At 43.9% G+C, this 21,010-nt stretch overlaps 1 protein-coding gene across 1 annotated transcript in view; it reads right to left on the reverse strand.

Moving 5' to 3' along the window:
• Positions 1–489: 489 nt before the first annotated feature.
• The window catches only part of Agpat5 (1-acylglycerol-3-phosphate O-acyltransferase 5), a 49,286-nt gene continuing 28,765 nt past the window's right edge, over positions 490–21,010 (reverse strand). The window contains exons 6-8 of the mRNA XM_063234979.1: positions 4,339–4,497; positions 2,951–3,074; positions 490–2,404 (exon numbers count right to left, since the gene is read on the reverse strand). Of these exons, the coding sequence (XP_063091049.1) occupies positions 2,179–2,404; positions 2,951–3,074; positions 4,339–4,497 (509 nt within the window). The 3' untranslated portion in view covers positions 490–2,178. The remainder of the gene's footprint in view (positions 2,405–2,950; positions 3,075–4,338; positions 4,498–21,010) is intronic.

Consider the following 21,010-nt stretch of genomic DNA (forward strand, 5'->3'; position numbering starts at 1 on the left):
GGGTGAGGGGACACAGCTCCCTGGGAGCCTGGGCTGGCAGGGAGCATAGACTGGGCCTAGCTTAAGGGGGTGCGCCCCAGGCACAACCTTGGGAGCTGTGACACATCCCATCCCTGGGACCACTTGTGAAAAAAGGAACCTTGGGAAGGAACCTGAGAGCAACCAAGAGCAGGCACCCAGAGGAACTGGCCAGGTCTGGGCATCTGACAAGCTTTCCTGAGATCACGTGATAGCTACAGAATTCCGGAGGGTAAGACCAGCCACATGGTTTATGAACTACGTGGATATGTTTAGACAACCAAAATATTATACTGCTTCATTATTTGTTGCATTTTTTTAAAAAGTTCATTTAATACTTAAAAATATATGTATACAGTGTTATAAATTCAGAATGCAGGGCCGATTGTTAAGTATTATTATGTAACAGAAACCTGTTGGTTAATATTTGGGTCACAAAATGTTAAAACAGCAGAGATATCACAGACAGTGAAAGATTTTATTTTACTTTATTTTATTGCTTCCCTCCAGAGACACCTTTTGCTGAAAAACAAACATGCACCCTGATGGCAGTCTTATAAAGGAAAGTTAAATAATAAGTAGGCTTTAAATCAAGAGGAATACAAACAAAAACTTAAATGATACTGTATGAAAAGATTTATGGATAGGCAGAGAGACTTTCATTTTAGATGGGTAATTCAAGTCAAAATCAACATATGGAAGACAAACTCCGTTTTGATACACAAGTTTTTTCCACACCACCACCTCCTAAGCCTTTGGGGAGAGGTGTGTGGGCACAGGCCTGGTTACACAGTGTTCAGGGAGGTCACTTTGCCTGGCTAAAATCAGTTATAATCCACACAAGCCAGCGATTCTGCTTCTCAGAGTTTAAAACGGGAGTAGACCCATGATATTCAAAGTGTCACAGTGCACACTGATTTTGATCTGTCAGAAATAAGCTACAAATCATCGCTGTTAAAACTGCATTTGACAAAGTCAAGGGGTTGACTAATCTCACTCTTGGGGAAGGCCACAGCACCGCTGGTCACAGTGCACCCCTAACGAGCTGCTCGCACTTTGGGGCCCGGGGTCAGGAGTCCCGCATGCACAGCCATGGCAACAGCAGACACCCGCCCACACCACGTGCCAATCCAAGACTGCTGCAGAGATAGCTTATTTTCTAGCTTGGAAAAAGCAACTAACATCCAGACACGATTTCCTTCAGGTATTCTGTTCATTATCAGTCCACTGGTATACTTCGCCTCTGTCACTGATACAATTTCAGACCCCCAAACACGGCCATCATCACACAGGGCCACAGATGCCCGTGCTGCTGCCATTCCCCGTCCTGCAGCCTCCACTGTCTGAGGGCTCAGGGTCTGCGGGTCATTTGGGTATACAGGAACCATCCTGTTGCAGCACGCACCGTGTAGACGCTGGGAGTTACTAGGGGCACCCTGAGCCCCGCAGGCTGTGTCAGTCCCAGTCTGGATGCTGTGCATCTGTCACGATTGGGACCTAGACTTCACTTTGACATCTTCTGCCTTATTCTTCTGTGTAGTCTACAGGATATGCAAATTAAGTGATTTCAACAAATAGGAAATATTATTTTGCAAATATGAAGCAGAATCAGCTAATAATGCAATCAGTAAAATACACCCTGAAAGAGCTGCTACCTGGCAAAGCCTCTCGCCCTTCCCAGAGTCCCCACACCTGTATGCCCGATTTCCCAAGGCGCAGACTCGAGCCATGGGCCGAGCCCTGCCCAGCCAGCTGCGGAGCACTTCCTCAGTGAGAGTGTGCAGCTGTCGGGTGGCCAGACACTAAAAATAACAAACACCATGAAATACTCGGCACAGGAATGTTAAAAGGCGCCATCTGAATTTTAAAGCAGTAGCAAATCACAGTCCTAACAGTTGTCTGCGGGTGACATTGGTTCAGGGAGGTGTAAAGAACAGTGTGGACTCTGCTTAGCCTGGACCTCTTCAGCAGCTCCTGCACTAACACTGAGAAGCAACATCTGCCCACATCACACGCACACTGGCTTTCATATAAATCCTATTTTACCCAACATTCAATCAGCAAGGCTTTATTTACTTATCTCCTTGCTAAATTCAGGAAGCAGAGTTTTGCAGGGCTGTCTGTGAGGGACGCCACTGGCTGCGTCAACCACAGCCACCCTCACTCTCGGACGGAGACCCAGAGGCAGCCGAAGAGGGTCCCGCAGATGAAAGCATAGGCGTAGAGCTTCCGTCCGGCCTCTGTGGTCAGCAGGCCGGCGGTCAGGCCACTCAGCAACAGCACCGACGGCAGCGTCTTCGTGAGACTCAGCTTCCAGTGGACGCTCTTCCCAGGAAATCTGTTCCGGCTTTCCGGATCTGGTGATTCATAGAATTCCATAAGCAACCTGTGCCCGGAAGGAAACAACACAATTTAAAGCTCCTGTTTCAGTCATTTTAATCAGCAAGTCCAATAAACGACCTGCCATGTGCTTTGGGGTAGGGCACGGGTTCCTGGAAAACAAGGGTGAGAGAAAGCGACCAGAGACTCGGCTAGCGGTTAACCCCCGGGATTTCCCAAGATTCTGCCTCCCCAGGGAGCCAGCCCAGGCCGACACTGACGTCCGATCCGCAGCACCACGAGCATGGACAGAAGTGTGGGCAGCACCAGGAAGGGCTCAGGGACCCCAGACTCACAAGGGGAAGGGACAGGGCTGGGAGCCACCCCGTCCGCACTTGTCCCACAGCCTGGTCACTGGTCCCCTGCCCGCCAGACTGTGCAGGGGCTGGGCCTTGGTTGGGAAGGGTGGGGTCAGCCTTGCTGACTTTTCTGTCTCACACAGGGGCCAGTGACTGGGAAAGTCAGGTGCAAACCAGGAAAGGGCACGCATGGACCACGTAGTAAATGGTGAGATCCGCCGGAACCCAGGTGTGGGATGGCTGTGGCTACTCACTTGTCCTTCCTCTCAAAGCGCTCATGAAGCCACTGTTTCATGGAGTTCTGCTCCTCTGGGATGTCTCTTCTGTCAATCCGATCCACGTGGATGTGAACTCTGGGACAGTCTCTGGAGAGGAAGTCTAACAAAGAACAAAGCATGTTTCGCTTCTTAATATTTTAGGAAACACTGTTAAATCCCTTTACCATGCAGTGAAAATGAGGCAGCTCCCCACTCTGAGCAGCTGCTCTCCACACCTTCCAATCCAGGGCCCCTGAGGAGTGCCCCCAGGACTGGCGGATGACTGAACAGTGCCAGGTGACACCCGCCGGGCTCTGACCTCTGCTGGTGGGGTAAGTCCCACTCGTGTAGATCCGGAGCCCCAGTGAGATCTGCTCTGTCCTGGGAGGCCAGAGGCACAGCCTGAGGCGCACGCTCACTGACTAACGTAAGCACCCTCAGGAGTGGGCAGTGCCCTCAGGCAGCAGCCATGGTGGCAGAGCACAGGGCGACACAAATGGGGCTGCACCAGACCACCCTGCCCACCCACCCCAGACCCCGCTGGAGCCAGGAAGGCCTGTGCTTCCATTTTCCTAAATGATTCTGATCATTTAATGTTCTTCTGCTTGTTACATGTGACACAGACGACACGTCTAAGTCCTAAAATCCTAGCACCTATTTGAAAAAGAAAACAGTCAGACTCCCTTAGCGCCATCGTGCACAGATGAGCGAGGCCTCCGAGCTTGCCCTGCTGCCCTCCCTCTGCACACGCTGGGCAGAGGCTGCAGGGTGCACAGCAGGCACCCAGGCACAGCACACAGAAACATCCACTGCGACCGATGAGGAACACTCAAAGGCCAGCCCGGACAAAGGAAGGGCACACACCGCCCCAGTCTGTGAACTGTGCGTGCTGTCGCAGGCCAGGCTATGCAGGTGAAGCTGCTGAGCCTGGGTCGCCAGCCCCATTGGAAAAGCTCCTGCTCTGGGCACACTGAGGTCAAGATGACACTGCAGCGGAAGCGGCAGAGGACACGGGCTGGTGATGCCCCATTCTGAGCAATCAAGCTGTCCAACTAGAGGTAAGACGGCCCTCTTAGCTGGTGCAATTCACTGCTGGGAGAAATCTTTGATTCCCAAGGTTCTGCTCAGTGCCTGGGCTTGCCTCAGTTTCCCGTTGCTTTGTTTGAAAACCTAATAAATACGGACTGTCCAGTGGAAATTTGTCTTTATTCCTGAGAGAGTTCTGACCTTCCCGGATGCCCCAAACCATACCACTGGTCTCTCGGCCGAGCACTTGGTTAGGACACTGGGGGCCGGGCTCCACAGTGACCCAGTAATGAGCCCTAAAGCGCTGACTTCCATGTGTCACAAAGTAACTCGTTTGGCACATGTGAACATGGACTCACCTGTCATGGTCATGCTTTCTACCTGCTGTCCTTGTCTGTCTTTCCCTTCGTAAACCACTGTAACGTCGTAAATGGCATCCAGGTAATTCTTCATAGAATCAAAAGCAACATAAGTTGCCTTTATTCTTGGTGTCAGCACATATTTTAATACTGGGAGGCCTGGAAAAGACATGATCAGTCTGGTTAGGGTCTGGGAACCCATTAGGTTCAACATCTAAATTGTTCTTCAGTTTCACAATCAGGAATACACGCAACATCATAATCTCTGATCTCTGAGCGCACTCACACTCTTGCTGCTTAAATCCACCACGCGCTTAACATGTGTGCTCACGCAGATGGTGGACGGCTCAGTGGACACAACACGACTGCGCTCCATGCTGGTACACAATGCAGACAGGAGCCTGCCCTGTGGCCCTAATGGCACCTAAGGTCGGGACCTGGCAGTCCTGGGGGAGCCCGCCCTGCCAGAGATGACACAGACACATATGAGGAGGCCAGATTCTGACAGCCCTGTAAGAGCAGCAGCATCCACCTGTGATCACTGGAGGTGTTTTAAGACAGCACAGTTCTGTGTCTCCATGTGTGTGCAGGCTGTGCTGTGGTAGGGATGTAGGCTGGGGGGCAAAAGACATGGATCCCACAATGCATATCTGACCCCAATTCAATACAGTGAGTATTTAATTCACTCCACAGTGCACAAGAAAAACCTGAGGAGCGTAGAAAGCTGCGGGCGCCCGCCCGCCAAGGTGCTAACACTGACTGCTCTGCTTCCCAAGTCTGTGGCCCGAAGAACCAGGCAGTGCTCAGCATGACATTTAACACCACGTTATCACCCAGGAAGCAGGCAGAAGCACGGCCCTCAAGCAGAGGAAAGGAAAAGGACAATGGTGACAGGCTGGAAAAACCAGCATTGTGGCTGACAGTAAGAAACAGCCACCAATGATAGTAAACACTCTGAAATAACCCTCCAAGTGAGGAACACACTGGGAGCAGATCTGATCATCTAACTGTGTCTTTCAGTTAAATTCTCTTTCCCTCACCTCAGCCTGCATGCTCCAGACAGGGTATGGCTGCCAAAGAGCAAGACACGGGTGGCCAAGAAGCCCAGGGAAGGGACACTGAGGCGAAGGAAGGACAGACATCCCATGGGTAGGCACCAAGGGCCAAGAGCAGAGTGGTGCCAGCAGCGTCGAGTGGGCTGGTGCCACCACCAGGGTCCTAAGAGTGATAGGGCCAGGCTTGCCCCTGTACTGACCCCCACGCACTCTGCCACTCCCCACACTGCTGTTATGCCAGTTGTTCTCACTGGGAACGCAGACGGAGCTGGCACCCTCTCAGGGCCCCCAGAACCTCCCTTAGGGAAGCAGGATGGTTACAGTGGTGTGGACCAGGGGGTTTTCAGCTCCACAGTGCGATCTGGTGCTCACGACCCTGACAAACCAAGTCAGTGCTGCAGAAACGACTTCGTCATAATACCGAGAGAAGTGGCCCTAGGCCGGCGAACTGTTTTCTCTGGCTGCCTGTTTTCTCTGGCTGGGGCCCAGGATCCAGCTGCCTGTGGATCCAGTAAGTCCAGCGGAGGCGTGGAACTCTCCTGTTCGCCTGGGGGCCAGGCTCCTCCAGCTCCCTGTTGGTCCGGTAAGATCAGTGGAGGCAAGGAACCCCGCCCTAGGCCAGCGAACTGTTTTCTCTGCCTGGGGCCCAGGATCCCGCTGCCTGTCAAAATCAGTGAGTAAGGAGGGAGCAGGGACTTCTGTCCCAGCCTGGCTGACCTCTCTACCTCACTTGGAACAAAACTTGAAGCACAAAAATATAGGAAAATGACAAAATGAAAGACCAAATTGCAGTCTCAAACATTCAGCCCATCCCAAGAATGCCTAGGAGCCATGTGTATAGAAGAAAATATATGCCACATACCTGAAATACCTGAAATAATAGTAACTGAAATAAAGAAGCAACTCTGGGAAGCCTTAAAGGAAATCAAACTAGAAATAATCTCTCAGGTAAAAGAACAAATGATAAAAGAAATGAAGGAGATGCTGAACATGTCTAAAGAAGACACAGTTTAAAAACTTTAGGAGATAAACAAAAAGATACAATCCCTGGATGAACAATATAAGAAACAAACAATATATAAAGCAGATGCAAAGAGGTATACAGGAAATAAAAAACTCCATCGAAAGTTGTAAAAACCACCTCAATGAATGTGAAGATAGAATTTCAGACCTTGAAGACAAGATTGCAGCCAGTGAACAGGAAAGGAAAGATCTTTTAAAAATAACAAAAAAATCAGGAAATAACAATTCAACACCTGCAAGATGACACAAAAAGGAACAACATAAGGTTAATAGGGATAAATGAAAAAGAAGGGAACAACATAAAGGATGTCAAGAGAATATTTAGAGATGTAATCGCTGAAAATTTCCCAAACATGAGACTGGAAACAGATATCAAGATCAGTGAAATATAGAACTCCAAATAGCCATAACCAAAATAAAACTACACCCAGACACATAGTAATGGCCACCCCAAAAATCGAACAAAAGAACAGAATATTAAAAGCTATGAGAGAAAAGATAGATCCCCTATAAAGGAAAACCTATCAGAATCACAACAGACTTCTCAGTACAAACAATAAAGTCAAGAAGAGCATGGAGTGAAGTATTTCAGATCCTAAAGGAAAATGATTTCCAACCTAGACTGATGTACCCTGCAAAACTGTCCTTCAAAATGGATGGAGAAATAAGATACTTCCATGACAAAGAACAGCTGAAAAACTACATGATCACCAAGCCAACCTTGCAAAGAATACTGAAAGACAGCCTAGATGCATCTAGGAAAAAACCACTAAATAAAGCAGACAATTAAACAGAACTGAAAGACAAAGATGCAACAGCAGAAAGATAACATGTCAACAATAAACCAATATATAACAGTTATAACCATTAATGTAAATGGTCTCAATGTACCAATTAAAAGAAACAGACTGGCAGAATGGATCAAGAAACAAAATCCAACCATATGCTGTCTTCAAGAAACCCATCTAACCCAAAAGGATACCCACAGACTGAAAGTCAAAGGATGGAAAACAATACTTCATGCAACAGGAACCCAAAAAAAAATCAGGGGTGGCTATTCTGTTTGCAGACAATGTGAACTTCAAGCCAATAATGATCAGAAGGGACAAAGAAGGTCACTACATACTGGTTAGGGGAAAACTCCAAGAGGAAGAGATAACTATCTTAAACATATATGCACCAAATTCCAGAGCACCCAGTTATATAAAACAAGTACTAACAGAAATGAAAAACCAAGTTAACAGTGACATAATTCTAACAGGAGATCTTAACACACCATTGACACCAATGGACAGATGAACCAGCCAGAAAATCAGTAAAAAAATAAAAGAACTGAATCACACCTGTGAACAAATGGACTTAATAGACATATACAGAGTATTCCACCCAACAACAACAGAATACACATTCTTCTCAGCAGTGCATGGGTCATTTTCTAAAACAGACCATATATTAATTCACAAAACATATCTAAAGAAATGCAAAAGGGTTGAAATCATCCCTCGCATGCTGTCGGACCATAGCGCTATGAAATTAGAAATTGATAAAAGATACTACAAAATTCCCACAAACACATGGAAACTGAATAACACACTCTTGAGTAATCAGTGGGTCACAAAGGAAATCAAAGGAGAAATTAAACACTACCTACAAGAAAATGAAAACACAAATACAACTTACCGGAATCTGTGGGATGCAATGAAAGCTGTCCTCAGAGGAAAATTTATTGCACTGAGTTCACACATCAGGAAAACAGAACGAATACAAATAAATAACCTGATGTTACACCTCAAACAGCTAGAAAAAGAAGAGCAAGTCAAGCCCAAAGCCAAAAGAAGAGATTATAAAAATCAGAGCAGAAATCAATGCAATAGAGACTAAAAAAAAATCTAAAAAATCAATGAATCAAAGAGTTGGTTCTTTGAAAGAATAAATAAAATTGATAAGCCCCTTGTAAACCTTATTAAAGGGTAAGAAAAAGCTCAAATTCATGCAATAAGGAATGAAAGAGGAGAAATCACTACAGACCCTACAGAAATATAGAAAATCATCAACACCTATTTTGAAAACCTCTACTCTCAAAGGTTTGATAACACAGAGGAAATGGACAGATTCTTAGAAGCATATGAAGTACCAAAGCTAGGTCATGAACTTGTAAAACTACCGAATAACCTAATTTCTATTAATGAAATCGAAAAGGTAATTAAATCCTTACCTACAAAGAAGAGTCCAGGCCCAGATGGATTCACTGCAGAATTCTACAAGAAATACAAAGAAGACCTAATGCCAACACTCCTCAAACTCTTCAATGAAATTGAAAGGGAAACAATCCTTCCTAAGTCATTTCTGGAAGCAAATATTACTCTAGTACCAAAACCTGAGAAAGACCCAACTAAAAAAGAGAACTACAGACCAATCTCCCTAATGAACACAGATGCAAAAATCCTCAATAAAATATTGGCAAATAGGATGCAGCAAATCATCAAGAAGATTATACACCATGACAAAGTGGGATTCATCCCAGGAATGCAAGGATGGTTCAATATACGTAAATCAATAAATGTAATACACCATATCAATAGAGCCAAAAGTTAAGAACCACATGATCATTTCTATAGATGCAGAAAAAGCTTTTGATAAGGTCCATCATTCATTCATGATAAGAACCCTGCAAAAAATTGGAATAGATGGTCTTTACCTCAATATAATAAAGGCCATCTATGACAAACCAAAAGTCAATATCATACTAAATGGCCAAAAATTGAAGGCCTTTACTTTAAAATCAGGCACAAGACAAGGATGTCCCTTATCACCATTCCTATTTAATATAGTACTGGAAATATTAGCCAGAGCAATTAGACAAGAGAGAGAAATAAAAGGCATAAAGATAGGAAAAGAAGAAGCTATCATTTGCAGATGACATGATACTCTATATAGAAGATCCCCAAAACTCCATTGAAAGACTGCTAGATATAATAAATAAATTTAGTAATGTAGCTGGCTATAAAATCAATACTCAAAAATCAATAGCATTCCTATACACTAACAACAAAGTTGCAGAAAGAGAAATAAGAGAAGCCACACCCTTCACACTAGCAACCAAAAAAATGAAATATCTAGGAATTACTCTCACGAAAGAAGTGAAAGACCTGTACAGGGAAAATTATATTACACTGAAAAATGAAATTGAAGATGATCTCGGAAACGGAAAAACATCCCTTGCTCATGGATAGGGAGAATAAATATTGTGAAAATGGCCATTCTCCCAAAACTTTTATACAGATTCAACGCAATCCCAATAAAAATACCATCAGCATACCTCATAGAACTTGAGAAACCACTCCTAAAATTCATCTGGAGTGAGAAGAGACCTAGAATAGCAAGGACAGTTCTAAGCAGCAAAAGCAAGGCAGGAGGTATCACAATTCCTGACTTAAAACTATACTACAAAGCAACTGTAGTAAAATCAACATGGTACTGGAACCAAAACAGAGCTGAAGATCAGTGGAATAGATTAGAAGATACAACCACAACTGCAAACACACTCAACCACCTTATCTTCAATAAAGGGGCCAAACAGGTTCACTGGGAGTAGGACAGTCTCTTTAATAAATGGTGCTGGAAAAACTGGCTCTCCATATGTCGAAAACTAAAACTAGACCTATGCCTAACACCATGTACTAAAATAAAATCTAAATGGATCAAAGATCTAAATATTAAAACAGAAACACTAAATCTATTGGAAGACAAATTAGGTAAAAACCTTGAAATTAGGTAAAAACAAATTAGATAGAGAATTCATGAACAGGACTCAAACCGCATGGGAAATACTTCCCAGAATCAATAACTGGGATCAACTCTTATTAAAAAGTTTCTGCACGTCAAAAGAAGTCTCCAGTATGGTAAGAAGAAAACCCACAAACTGGGAAAAAATCTTAGTGAACTGCCCCTCAGACAAAGGACTTCTGTTTAAAACATATAAAGAATTTTAAAAAAATCAGACCTCCAAAATTCAAAGACCCAATCCAAAAATGGGCATCTGAGATGAATAAACAATTCTCAGATGAAGAAATACAAATGGCAAATAAATATATGAAAAAATGTTCATCATCATTGGTCATTAGAGAAATGCAAATCAAAACCACACTGAGATTTCATCTCACTCCTGAAAGAATGGCCAAGATCAAGAAAACCAACAACAACAAATGCTGGAGAGGCTGTGGAGAAAAAGAATCTCTCCTGCACTGTTGGTGAGAGTGTAGACTAGTGCAACCATTGTGGAGGTCAGTCTGGAGATTTCTCAGAAAGCTGGGACTGGAAGCCCCATATGACCTAGCTATTTCCAGAAGAACTGAAAGCATCATACCACAGTGATATATGTGCACCCATGTTTATAGCAGCACAATTTGTAATAGCCAGATCTTGGAAACAACCTAAGTGTCCATCAACTGAAGAATGGATAAAAAAGTTGTGGTATTTTTATACAATGGAGTACTACTCAGCTATAAAGAATGACTGCATTGAGACATTTATAAATAAATGGATGCAGCTTGAGACCATACTCATAAGTGAAATAAATCAAACTCGCATGTATAAATACCGAATAGTTTCCCTAGTGTAAGAAATGATAAGAATACACAGAAGTATGTGGTAATCATGATTCCCAATCATATTAGTTTGAAGCCATATAATGTTTTCACTCATTAACCACAATGGTTTTAACCTGGATTGTTCGATTTTAGTATCTATGATAGCACAAATAGCTATTTTAAAGAAAGCAACACAACATAAAAGCTAGTGCTGATTTAATATCGTCTTGTTTCGAAGTCCCATCTAGCTGTAGTACATCTGTTTCCACTGGTTTTAACATGTTGTATCTTACTATATTTCACTATATGCTACAGTATAAACAAAACTCTTTATAGGCAAAGAGATAATATAGAAACCATTGTTTGTTTTCTATTAGCAGGTTCTAAATACCCTGTAATTCTTGCATTCTCTTGAAAGGCTTCACACTGTCTAGATATGCTTGATATTATAGCATGGAGAAGTTACACTCAAATAATTTAAGGAAAAAGGCACTATGGTGACTACAATTATGTTAGATTATCTGGTGGTGAAACACAATGATGCTTGAATTGCTCGGTTCTGCCCTGAGTTGTTCTATTACAATGTCCTCTCTAATCTCAATCTTCCCCCTATTTTTAAATTAATCTATTTTCTCTCATTTTTTTAATTAAGGGAAAACTAAATTAAAGAATAATGGGACATATTATAGTAACTTTTTGTTTTCCTATTAACCTGACTTGAACCTCAGTATTGCTCTCCCCATCTTGTTCTGTCTGATTATTGTAAATTCTATTTTGTTTGATAGTATCAAGTTTGAGGGTATAGGCAATCACTTTGAAGGCAATAAGATATACTATGATGCCCAATATGGAATGACTATCATCTTTTTTTTTTTTTTTTGGAAGTCCTGTAAGGTCCTCAGTGTAGATTTGTTTGGTTTTGTTCCGTATTGTTTTGATCAATTCTGTTATACCTGATGATATAGACAACTCAATTTAAAAATAGCAAGAGGCACAATGGTAACCACTTTTAATTACCTGGTATTCTATTTTTGCATCACGTGCTATGCCCACCCTTCTGTTCTGACTCTGTTTTGCTTAGTCACATAAGAACCGTGAGAGTAATAAAACCCTAAAAGTGTAATTGTTACTGTAAAAAAGAGAAGAAAGTAAGGTGGACTGAGGGATATAACCGCAGGTATATGGAAAATCATATAACTGAGCTTTTGTTGGATCACTGAACGGAACTGTCTCCAATTTCACTGTATGAATGTTCACTTTATATGCTTTAATTTAGTGATATGGACAACTGTTTCTGGGAAGATAATGTGTAGCCTGTTAACTGGTGATTTCGTACTGTATATATTTTTTTCTAGAAATACTGTATTATTTGTACCCTTTTACTGCATTTTTTTATGTCCTTTTTTTTCTTCTCTCTTTAAATTAAAAAAAAAAAAAAATACCGAGAGAAGCCAGAATTTTGGGGGAGAAGCCAAGAGTTCCCAACTGCTCCAGCTCCATGGGCCTCAGCTCTGCCCCCAGGGGCTTTCCAGGCCTGAGCCGGACCCCTCAAGTGATTGCTTGGCTTCTTGACTGCTGGGGACTCAGCTCTGCTCTGGGAGCCACCCCCTTTTTCCCACTAAGACAGTGTACCTCATCCTCGAGCCGTCTCCTCCTCAGGGTGGTTAGTGCGCACTTGGGAGCACCACACATGACGCCTCAGGCAGCAGTGCTCGGGATCTGTACAGGAAAGGCTCACAATGCAGAGCTCAGCCCACGGTGCACTGTGTATGCCACCACACTGGACCTCCTCAAGGTCAGTAACTGGGTGTACAGAAGTAAAATGAAGAGAACTGTACCCAGCAGGAGCTCAGAATGTCTAGCTCAGACTTTTTCCACTCTGTAGTTAGTAAAAAGCAAGACACGACCCTAAAACTACAAATGGGTAGATGTTAATGAGGCGCTGGGCGTGGTAGTATGAACTGGTAATCCCAGCACGTGTGGCCAGCCTGGGCCACCCCGGGAGAACATGCACAGAACAGAAGCAGAAAGTTTCTGAGGTAACAAAACACCAAATCCTTGCAGCACAAGGATGAGTGCCTCAAATGAGATATGAAACATTCTCAGAATAAAGAAATATTACCCATAGTTAAGATCTTTTAGGTCACTCAACTGTCACTGGTGGGAAAATGGGCGAGGGGCTGGGGCACAAGGGCAGGGAGGGGCCTGGATGGCAAAGCGCTGGCCCCAGGCCACACGCAGCCTCAGCAGGGCCAGCAGGGGCTCTGCCAGTGGCCTCCAAGCACTCGGGACACTCGAGACTACTCAGGACACTGGGTCCCAGACAGCAAGCAGCTGAAGTGCGGCAGAACCATGCAAAGGGGAAGAGGAAACGCAGTCAGTGAGGCCAGATGCGGAGCCAGGCACGGAGTGGATGTGGTGCTGAGGGAGACTCGCCAGTCAGCTGAGCCAGGCAAGGAGGAACAGCTGGGAGGGATCTGTGTGTACATTCCCACCGCAGAGAGGACAGGGAGAGACATTAGCTCACATCAAGTGTGCAAGTGCTGAGGTCAAAGAACATTCTGGAAGCTGCTGGAGATATGGACTCCAAAATGGCAAGAATTAGGGCACCTGGCCCCATGTGACATGCAGTGCCCTCCCTGACAACTCCGTGCTGTGGGTTCAGCGCCCTGACCACGACCTCCTGCTAACCCCAAACCCACTCAGTGTGGTTTCTCCCGGGTTTAGGGCAGCAGAGCCACCAGCTGACGGACCTGACCATGGGTGGACAAGGCCACACCCTGAAAGGGAAGGAGCCCCGGGGAGCAGCAGCCCCCAGGGAGCAGCACTGGGCCAGGCCACAGCGTTAGCCCAGTTACTGTAAGTTACAAAGAGTACGGTGTTTTACTTGGAAAGTGATGCCCTAACAGTCGCCAGAGGTGGGGATGCTCGCTGCTGCACACGCCCCACAGCCAGAGCTTAGTCAGCTGCATTTGGGTAGCGTTAAATGTTACCCAAAGAACGATCTTCTCCAGGTTCCAGTGACACTGCCCACAATGACTGGGTGAGAGCAGTCACAGGCAGGCGGCAGCTGTGGAGCGGGTGTGGGTCCATGCAAACCTGCTGAGAAGCTGAAGCTCAGGTAGGGAAAGACCCAGGCTCAGCCTTCATGCTGAGGAGCCAGGCTCAGAGAGTGCGGCTCTCAGAAGCAGTGGGTCTGAAAGTCCAGCAGCCTGTGGCCCACATGCAGCAGAGACCGCTAGCCTGACTGCCTTCCCCATCTACCACGTGAACAAGGACCCCCAGGTGGGACAGCTGCCACATCGGGGTGCATGGACAGAGGGACCTTTGAGGTACGGACACACCTCACATTCCACAGGCTGCACAGTAAGGCAGAAGAATCCCGAGTGGCAGACTGACTGCAGAGCCTGTCACTGGTGGGAGAACAGGGCGAGGGGCTGGGGCAGAGGAGCAGGGAGGGGCCTGGATGGCAGAGCGCTGGCCCCAGGCCTCACGCACACTGTGAAACCACAGTGCAGTTTTTCCCCAACTCAAATTTTTCCTTTTTGTCCTTTTTTATGGCGCAGGGAGAGGGATTTGGGTTTTTTCTCCTTTTGTCTTTTTCTTTTCTCCTTTTAATTCTTTTTAATTTTTCTTTTCTGCTCATTTTGGTTTTGCTTTTCTTTCATTCTTTCTTTCGTTTTGGTGCTGGGCATTAAACCCAGGGTCTTGAGAATACATGACGAGAGCTCTACCACTAAGCCACACCCACAGCCATTTTTACTTTTCTGTTACTTTGCTCTAATACAATTAATTTCCTTTTATTCCTCATAGGATCCTTTACCTTACTTTTCTTTCTTCCTTTTCAGCCTCCATTAATTTTACAAATTCAGTTTCTTTCAATCTCCAGTCCATCATGACTTTTAGCCTTCCTAGTACAGCCCACTAGGCTTTATGAATTTTCAGATAGCTAATTTAACTCTGTTATTACTGTTAAATATTGTTCAATTGTTAGTGGAGGTTAAGAGGTCACATTTAGTAGCTACTTCCTCTATGTCAACATCTGGTTTGTCTTAGTGTTGGTTCTTTGATTTTAGATCTTTCTGTGTTTAAACGTGGCATATTACTGGTTCCTAGGTATATCAATATCCAGTTTGTCCAGGTGTCACTTGTGCGGATTTCACTGCTATTGCAAGGCGGCACAGTTACTGCTACTAGTCAGTTTTCTCTGTAAGCCAATATCTGGATTGCTTCTGTGTCACTAACACGACTGTGGCCCATTTCCAGAAAAGCTGGGCCAAGTACATCACCTCCTCCCTGCTCAAGAAAGTTGTGGTGGCTGGATCGTGGGACAGAGGCAAAGGCCTAGTCAGCCATGCTCAGAGCACATCACTGAAAAGCAGACCTAAATAAAGAGGTCTCCGTGCTAGCAACAAGTCTTCCACTACAATCAATCTGCAGAAGTAGGCGAAAACCAAAACAAAATTAAAAACCAATAGAGATATGAGAAGACCAAGTGAAAGAATGTCCCTAAAAACTTCCAGCTCCCCAAAAGCTGACTCATGGGACACTGAGGTGGATGAAATCAGAAACTGCATAACCAAATTACCTGAAAGGATAATAAAGAGAAAAAACCCACTATGGTGATTGGCAAGCTCAAAGAAGACAGAACCAAGCAGATAATTGACTTAATAATAATAATAATAATAATAATAATAGACAGGTGAGCTTGGAGAAGGCACTAATGAAAAGCTAGTTGAGCTAAACAAAATGATATAAAACATGAATGATCAGTTTATTAAAGAATTAGAGGGCATGAAAAGGTACCAAACAGTAACTCAGGAAATTAAAAGTTCTTCTGAAAAGTCAGTAAATTAAAAGTTCTACTGTAGTCAGGGGCTGTGAGGAGAACAATTACAATCAGGATACAGAATTTATAATATTATTTTATGATGGCCACTCTGAGTTAAACACAAGAAAGTGCAGGAAATCTGTTCACAGCACTAAACACACAGGATATTCAGCCAAGGGCCTGGATCCTCCAGCAATGTCTTACATGAGTCCAGCCGAAGACCCAGAGCTCATGACAATGCCTCCCACAAGTCCAGCTGGAGGTCCAGAGCCCACAAGAAGGACTCACACCAGTATCTTTCATGAATCTGTGCTGGAGAGGCCCAAAGGTCAACACTGGAAGCCAGAAAGTCTATGCCAGCGGGGTGAAGGAGCTCTGCTGGTAGGTGGAGGGTTCTACACTAGAGCTGAGAAGTCACACTCAAACAAGGATCAGGACTGTCCTGAAAAGCACCACAGCCATCCTCAGCGACACAGAGGTCCTGAGCTCCTCTAACGATAAGCACAAGTTGAGTACATGTCAGGAAACCAGCATGACAAACTTCTTAAGTACAACTTAAGTACAACTTACAACTTCTTAAGTACAACTTACAACTTCTTAAGACAAACTTCTTCTAAGATTAAGTAGCACACATATTCTCCCAAGAGCCAGGAAATGATGCTTGATGTAAGGACCAGAGCCCCCAAAGTGAATCACAGCCACTCTCACCAACAAGGTCCCGAGCTCCTCCACTGACAATGGTCAAACTCACACTAGAGAAGCTAGTCATAACACACTCCTCCAGGAGAACCAACAGGTCAAACAGCCAACACTTAGAGAAACCCACAAAGCCAGCTCTTCTTCTTCACGTGTCTATTTATGCTGGCAACTCTCCTCAGGTGAGCCATTTACATTCAGCACCTTGCTGATTAGTTCCGCTGGTGTAAAGCTGACCACCAGTTTTTAATCCATAACAGATGAGCAGCTGAAGCAGCCACTGTGAGGACCGAGTGTAGGACTAAAAGGCAGGGCTGCTCTTGGAGAGCAGTGATTTGGAGACACTTTAAAAGTCACAAAACAGTATGAAAAATGGATCCAACAGATGTGAAGTGACACAAAGAAGACCAAGACAAATTGGAATTAGTAAAAAATCAGAAGACAGCTCAAATGGCATAAAAAAAACTCTTTATAGAAATATTAGAAAATTTTCCAAATATAGGGAAAGAATTTAACAGACAGATAAGTGAGGCAAGCAGGAACCCAAAGAGCAAAGATCAGAAAAGATCATCTCCACAACCCATCTTATGCAAAATCCCAGAAATCCAACCAAAGGACCGAATCTTAACAGCTGTTAGAGAAAAGTAACAAGTCATTTACAAAGGAAAACCCATTAGAATTATAGCAGACTTCTCATCACAAACCTTACAGGCAAAGGAGTATGGAGTGAAGTGTTTCAAGTCCTAAAAGAAAACTATCAACCCAGACTGATATATCCTGCAAAACTGTTTTTCAAAATTGATGGAGAAAGAATGTATTTACAGCACAAAGAACACCTGAAGCAACTGATGACCACCAAACCAGCACTCCAAAAAATTGTGAGCTACCACCCCAGGAAGAGGGCGAACAAGCTAACAATGCCAAAAGGTGCACAGCACAGACAGGCAGGGAGGATGAGCCATTCCACAGAAGGAGACAGGGAATCAGCAGCAGGGAAACTTCGCAGAGACAGGAAATGGTCAACTCCTTCCCACCAGCACGCCCACTGTGAGTGGGCTCAGTTCCTCAATCAAGACGCAGATTGGCAGAACGGTACACTGTTTACAAGAAACACATTTAATTCAAAAAGGAATGTACAGATTCAAAACTTAAGAACAGAAAACAATATTCCATGCAACAGGAACCCAGAAAAAAGCAGAAGGAATTTATTTTTAGACCAAGTGGACTTTAAGCCAAAACTGATCAAAAGTGGCAAAGAAGGTCATTACATACTGATTAGAGAACAATTCAACAGGAAGACTTAGCAATCGTAAACATAGTGCAGGGCAAACAGGCGTACCCAAATGCATAAAACAAACACTCCTGGACATAAACAATCAGAGAGGATCAACACAATTGTAATGGGGCCTCAATATCCACTGTCACAATAGATCGACCAGAGGAAGAAAGCCCACAAAGAAATATCAAAGCTGAAATAAACCTTTGAGCAAATGGACTTAACAGACACATACAGTACATTCTACCCAACAACAGAACATCCATTTTTCTCAGTGGTAATGAAACTGTCTCCAAAATAAATCACACACTAGCCAATAAAACATGCTTAAATAAATGCAAAACAACTGAAATTATCCCATGCCTATTATCAGTCATAGTGCAATGAAACTAGAAATGAAAAAAAAAAGCAATCACAGGAAATAAACCCATGGAAATTAAACAATATGTCACAAAGACAAAAGCCACATGTTCATCTCAATAGACACAGAGAAAACCTTGACCAAATCTAACATCTAGTCTGGATAAGAATAAGTCCCTAAAGAAAAGAAGTACAGAAGGACTGTATTTCAATCTGATAACCATTCCTGACAAACCTACTGCCAACATCATATTAAATGGGGAAAAACATAAAGCTTTCCCTCTAAAATCAGGAAGAAGTCAAGGACATCCACTACCATCGCTCGTGTTCAACGCAGTACTCAAAACATTAGCCAGAGCAACCAGGGTGGTAAACAAATAGGACACGTACAAGAAAGCCGTAAGTCAAATTGTCATATTTGGCACATGACACAATCCTCTTCATAAGAACTCAAAAACAATGCACCAAAAGCCCGCTGGAATTAATAAGGAAATGCAGTAATGCAGCAGGAGGCATTGACTTAGGAAAACCAACAGCGTTCCTCCACACCAACAAAGAGCTCATCAAGCAGGAAACTGGGAGAGCAGCGCCATTCGTAACACTCTAGACACTGCAGAGCTGACCTAACATGAAGTGAAAGGCCTCGCTAGCAAGTCAAAGTGCTCTGAAAACGGGAGGTCCAGGAGGATGTAAGAAGTGGACAGAGCCCCTGGTCCCAGACAGGCTGAACCCACGCTGTCACAACAGCCACACTTCAAACTCAGGGGCAGATTTAATACAACCCGAATCCAAGTCCAAACAGTGCCCCTCAAGGAATTAGAGAAAACAATCCTAAAATTAATTCATGTGGAATCAGAAGAGCCCCAGAATGCAAAGCAATCCCGGAAAATAAGATCAAAATAGGAGGTATCACAATCCTGGATTTCAAATGATACTACAAAGCTAGCGTGATAAACAAAACACCAGCATGGTACCAGGACAGAAACAGACATGTACATCAGTGGAAAAGAACACAAGACACAGTAGCCAGGTATGGTGGTGCACGCCTGTAGTCTCAAGCACTCGGGAGGCTGAGGCAGGACGACTGCCATGAGTTTGAGGCCAGCCTGGCCAAGACAGTGAGTTTAAGGCCAGTTTGAACTATATAGAGAGAATCTGTTTCAGAAAATGAAAAGAATCAAAACAAAACACCCAGAGGAAACAGAAACAAACCCAGGCACATCCAGCTACCTGATCTTTGACAAAGAAGCCAAAAATATACAATAGAGAAAAGAGAGTTTCTTTTAAACAATGATGCAGAGAAAACTGGCCACGCCTGCAGAAAACTGAGTGAAGGCCTGTATTTCTCACTATGTTCTAAAATAAAATCCAACTGGATCAAAGACCTAAATATGAAAACAGAAACAACTTCTGGAAGACAAAACAGATAACTCTGAACAGAACCCCACTGCAGAGGAGACACCACCAAGAACCAACAGACAGTATCATGAAACTGAAAAGCTTCTTCACAGCAAAGGAAACAACCATTGGAGTGAGGAGACAGCCTATAGAATGGGAAAATATTTTGCCAGCTATTCCTCAGACAGAGGACCAACATCCAGATTATATAAAGGAAAAAAGTTGACTTCCCAGAATAAAAGAACCAATGGGGGAAAAATGGGCAACTAGGATGTAGACACCTCTCAAAAGTACAAATAGGAGTAAATACATGGAAAAAAGTTAACATCTCTGACCCTTTGAGAAACGCGAATTAAAACAACACTGAGATTCTGTCTTACTGCAGAAAGAACAGCCATTGTCAAGAAATCAAACAGCAGGGGCTGAGGATTTAGCTCAGCGGCATAAACATCTGCCTGGCAAGTGCCAGATCATGAGTTCCATCCTCAGTATCAAAAAGAAAAAGAAGAAATCAAACAATAACTGATGCTGGCGAGGCTGCGGGAATGAGGAGCCTTCTTCACTGCTAGCATGAACACAAACTAGAAAAGCTACGATGGAAGCCAGCATGGAAATCCTCAAAAAATAAAACGAGAGCCAACAAGCCTGGTCTGGGAACCAGCGCCATGCGTGAGCTGCTGCTGGGCAACAGCCAGACCCCAGCCCCTTCTGGCACATGGGCTGGCAAAAGTACCAATTCTCGCCCCACCCCCATAAGCAACCGGCTGTGATGATAGCATGGAGGTGAAACGCAATTGGATGCCTGCGGTGCTCTGGTGTTTCACTAACACTGCAGGTCTAGAGGCAGTGGTCTGATCATAGGTTCAAAGGATAGCGGTACGCAGTGTGGCATCTAGGGGGATCTTCTTCTGAGGGTTACAGCCACTGTTGATTCCCTATGGTCTTGTTTTGGAAGTCTTGAATCAGTTCCATTATTTTGTTGAGTTGGGTTTTATTCTCTTTTGTTTTGTGTGATTATGTCAAATCCAATGGCAGGAGTAGCTATTTCAAAGACAGAAGGAAATATTATGGTAACAATTTTATATCTACTATTGGCTTATTTTGAAGCCCTTTATTGCATTCATTGTTTTGTTTTTACTGTTCCTATTCTGTTCTGTTCTGTTTGATTTTTACTATCTCCAAAGTTATCTGCAGTTATTTTGCAGATGTCAAGAGGCATCATGGTTGATTTTGTATGTTTCAAAGTCCTGTATCTCTTATACTGGTTTGATTGTTTTTCTTCTGTTTTATTCTTTTCAAAATTTAAAAAAAAAAAAAAAACTAGAAATGGCATTTTACCCAGCTAGTCCACTTCCAGGTGTCTTCCCAAAAGAGTTAAAGACCCCATGTCACAGTGATACACATATTTATAGCAGAACAACCCAGAACCACTAAGTCTTGGACG

This window comes from Cavia porcellus, unplaced genomic scaffold (assembly GCF_034190915.1).
Source record: "Cavia porcellus strain 051 isolate PalLab524CR breed Dunkin Hartley unplaced genomic scaffold, mCavPor4.1 scaffold_24, whole genome shotgun sequence".
Classification (NCBI taxonomy): domain Eukaryota; kingdom Metazoa; phylum Chordata; class Mammalia; order Rodentia; family Caviidae; genus Cavia; species Cavia porcellus.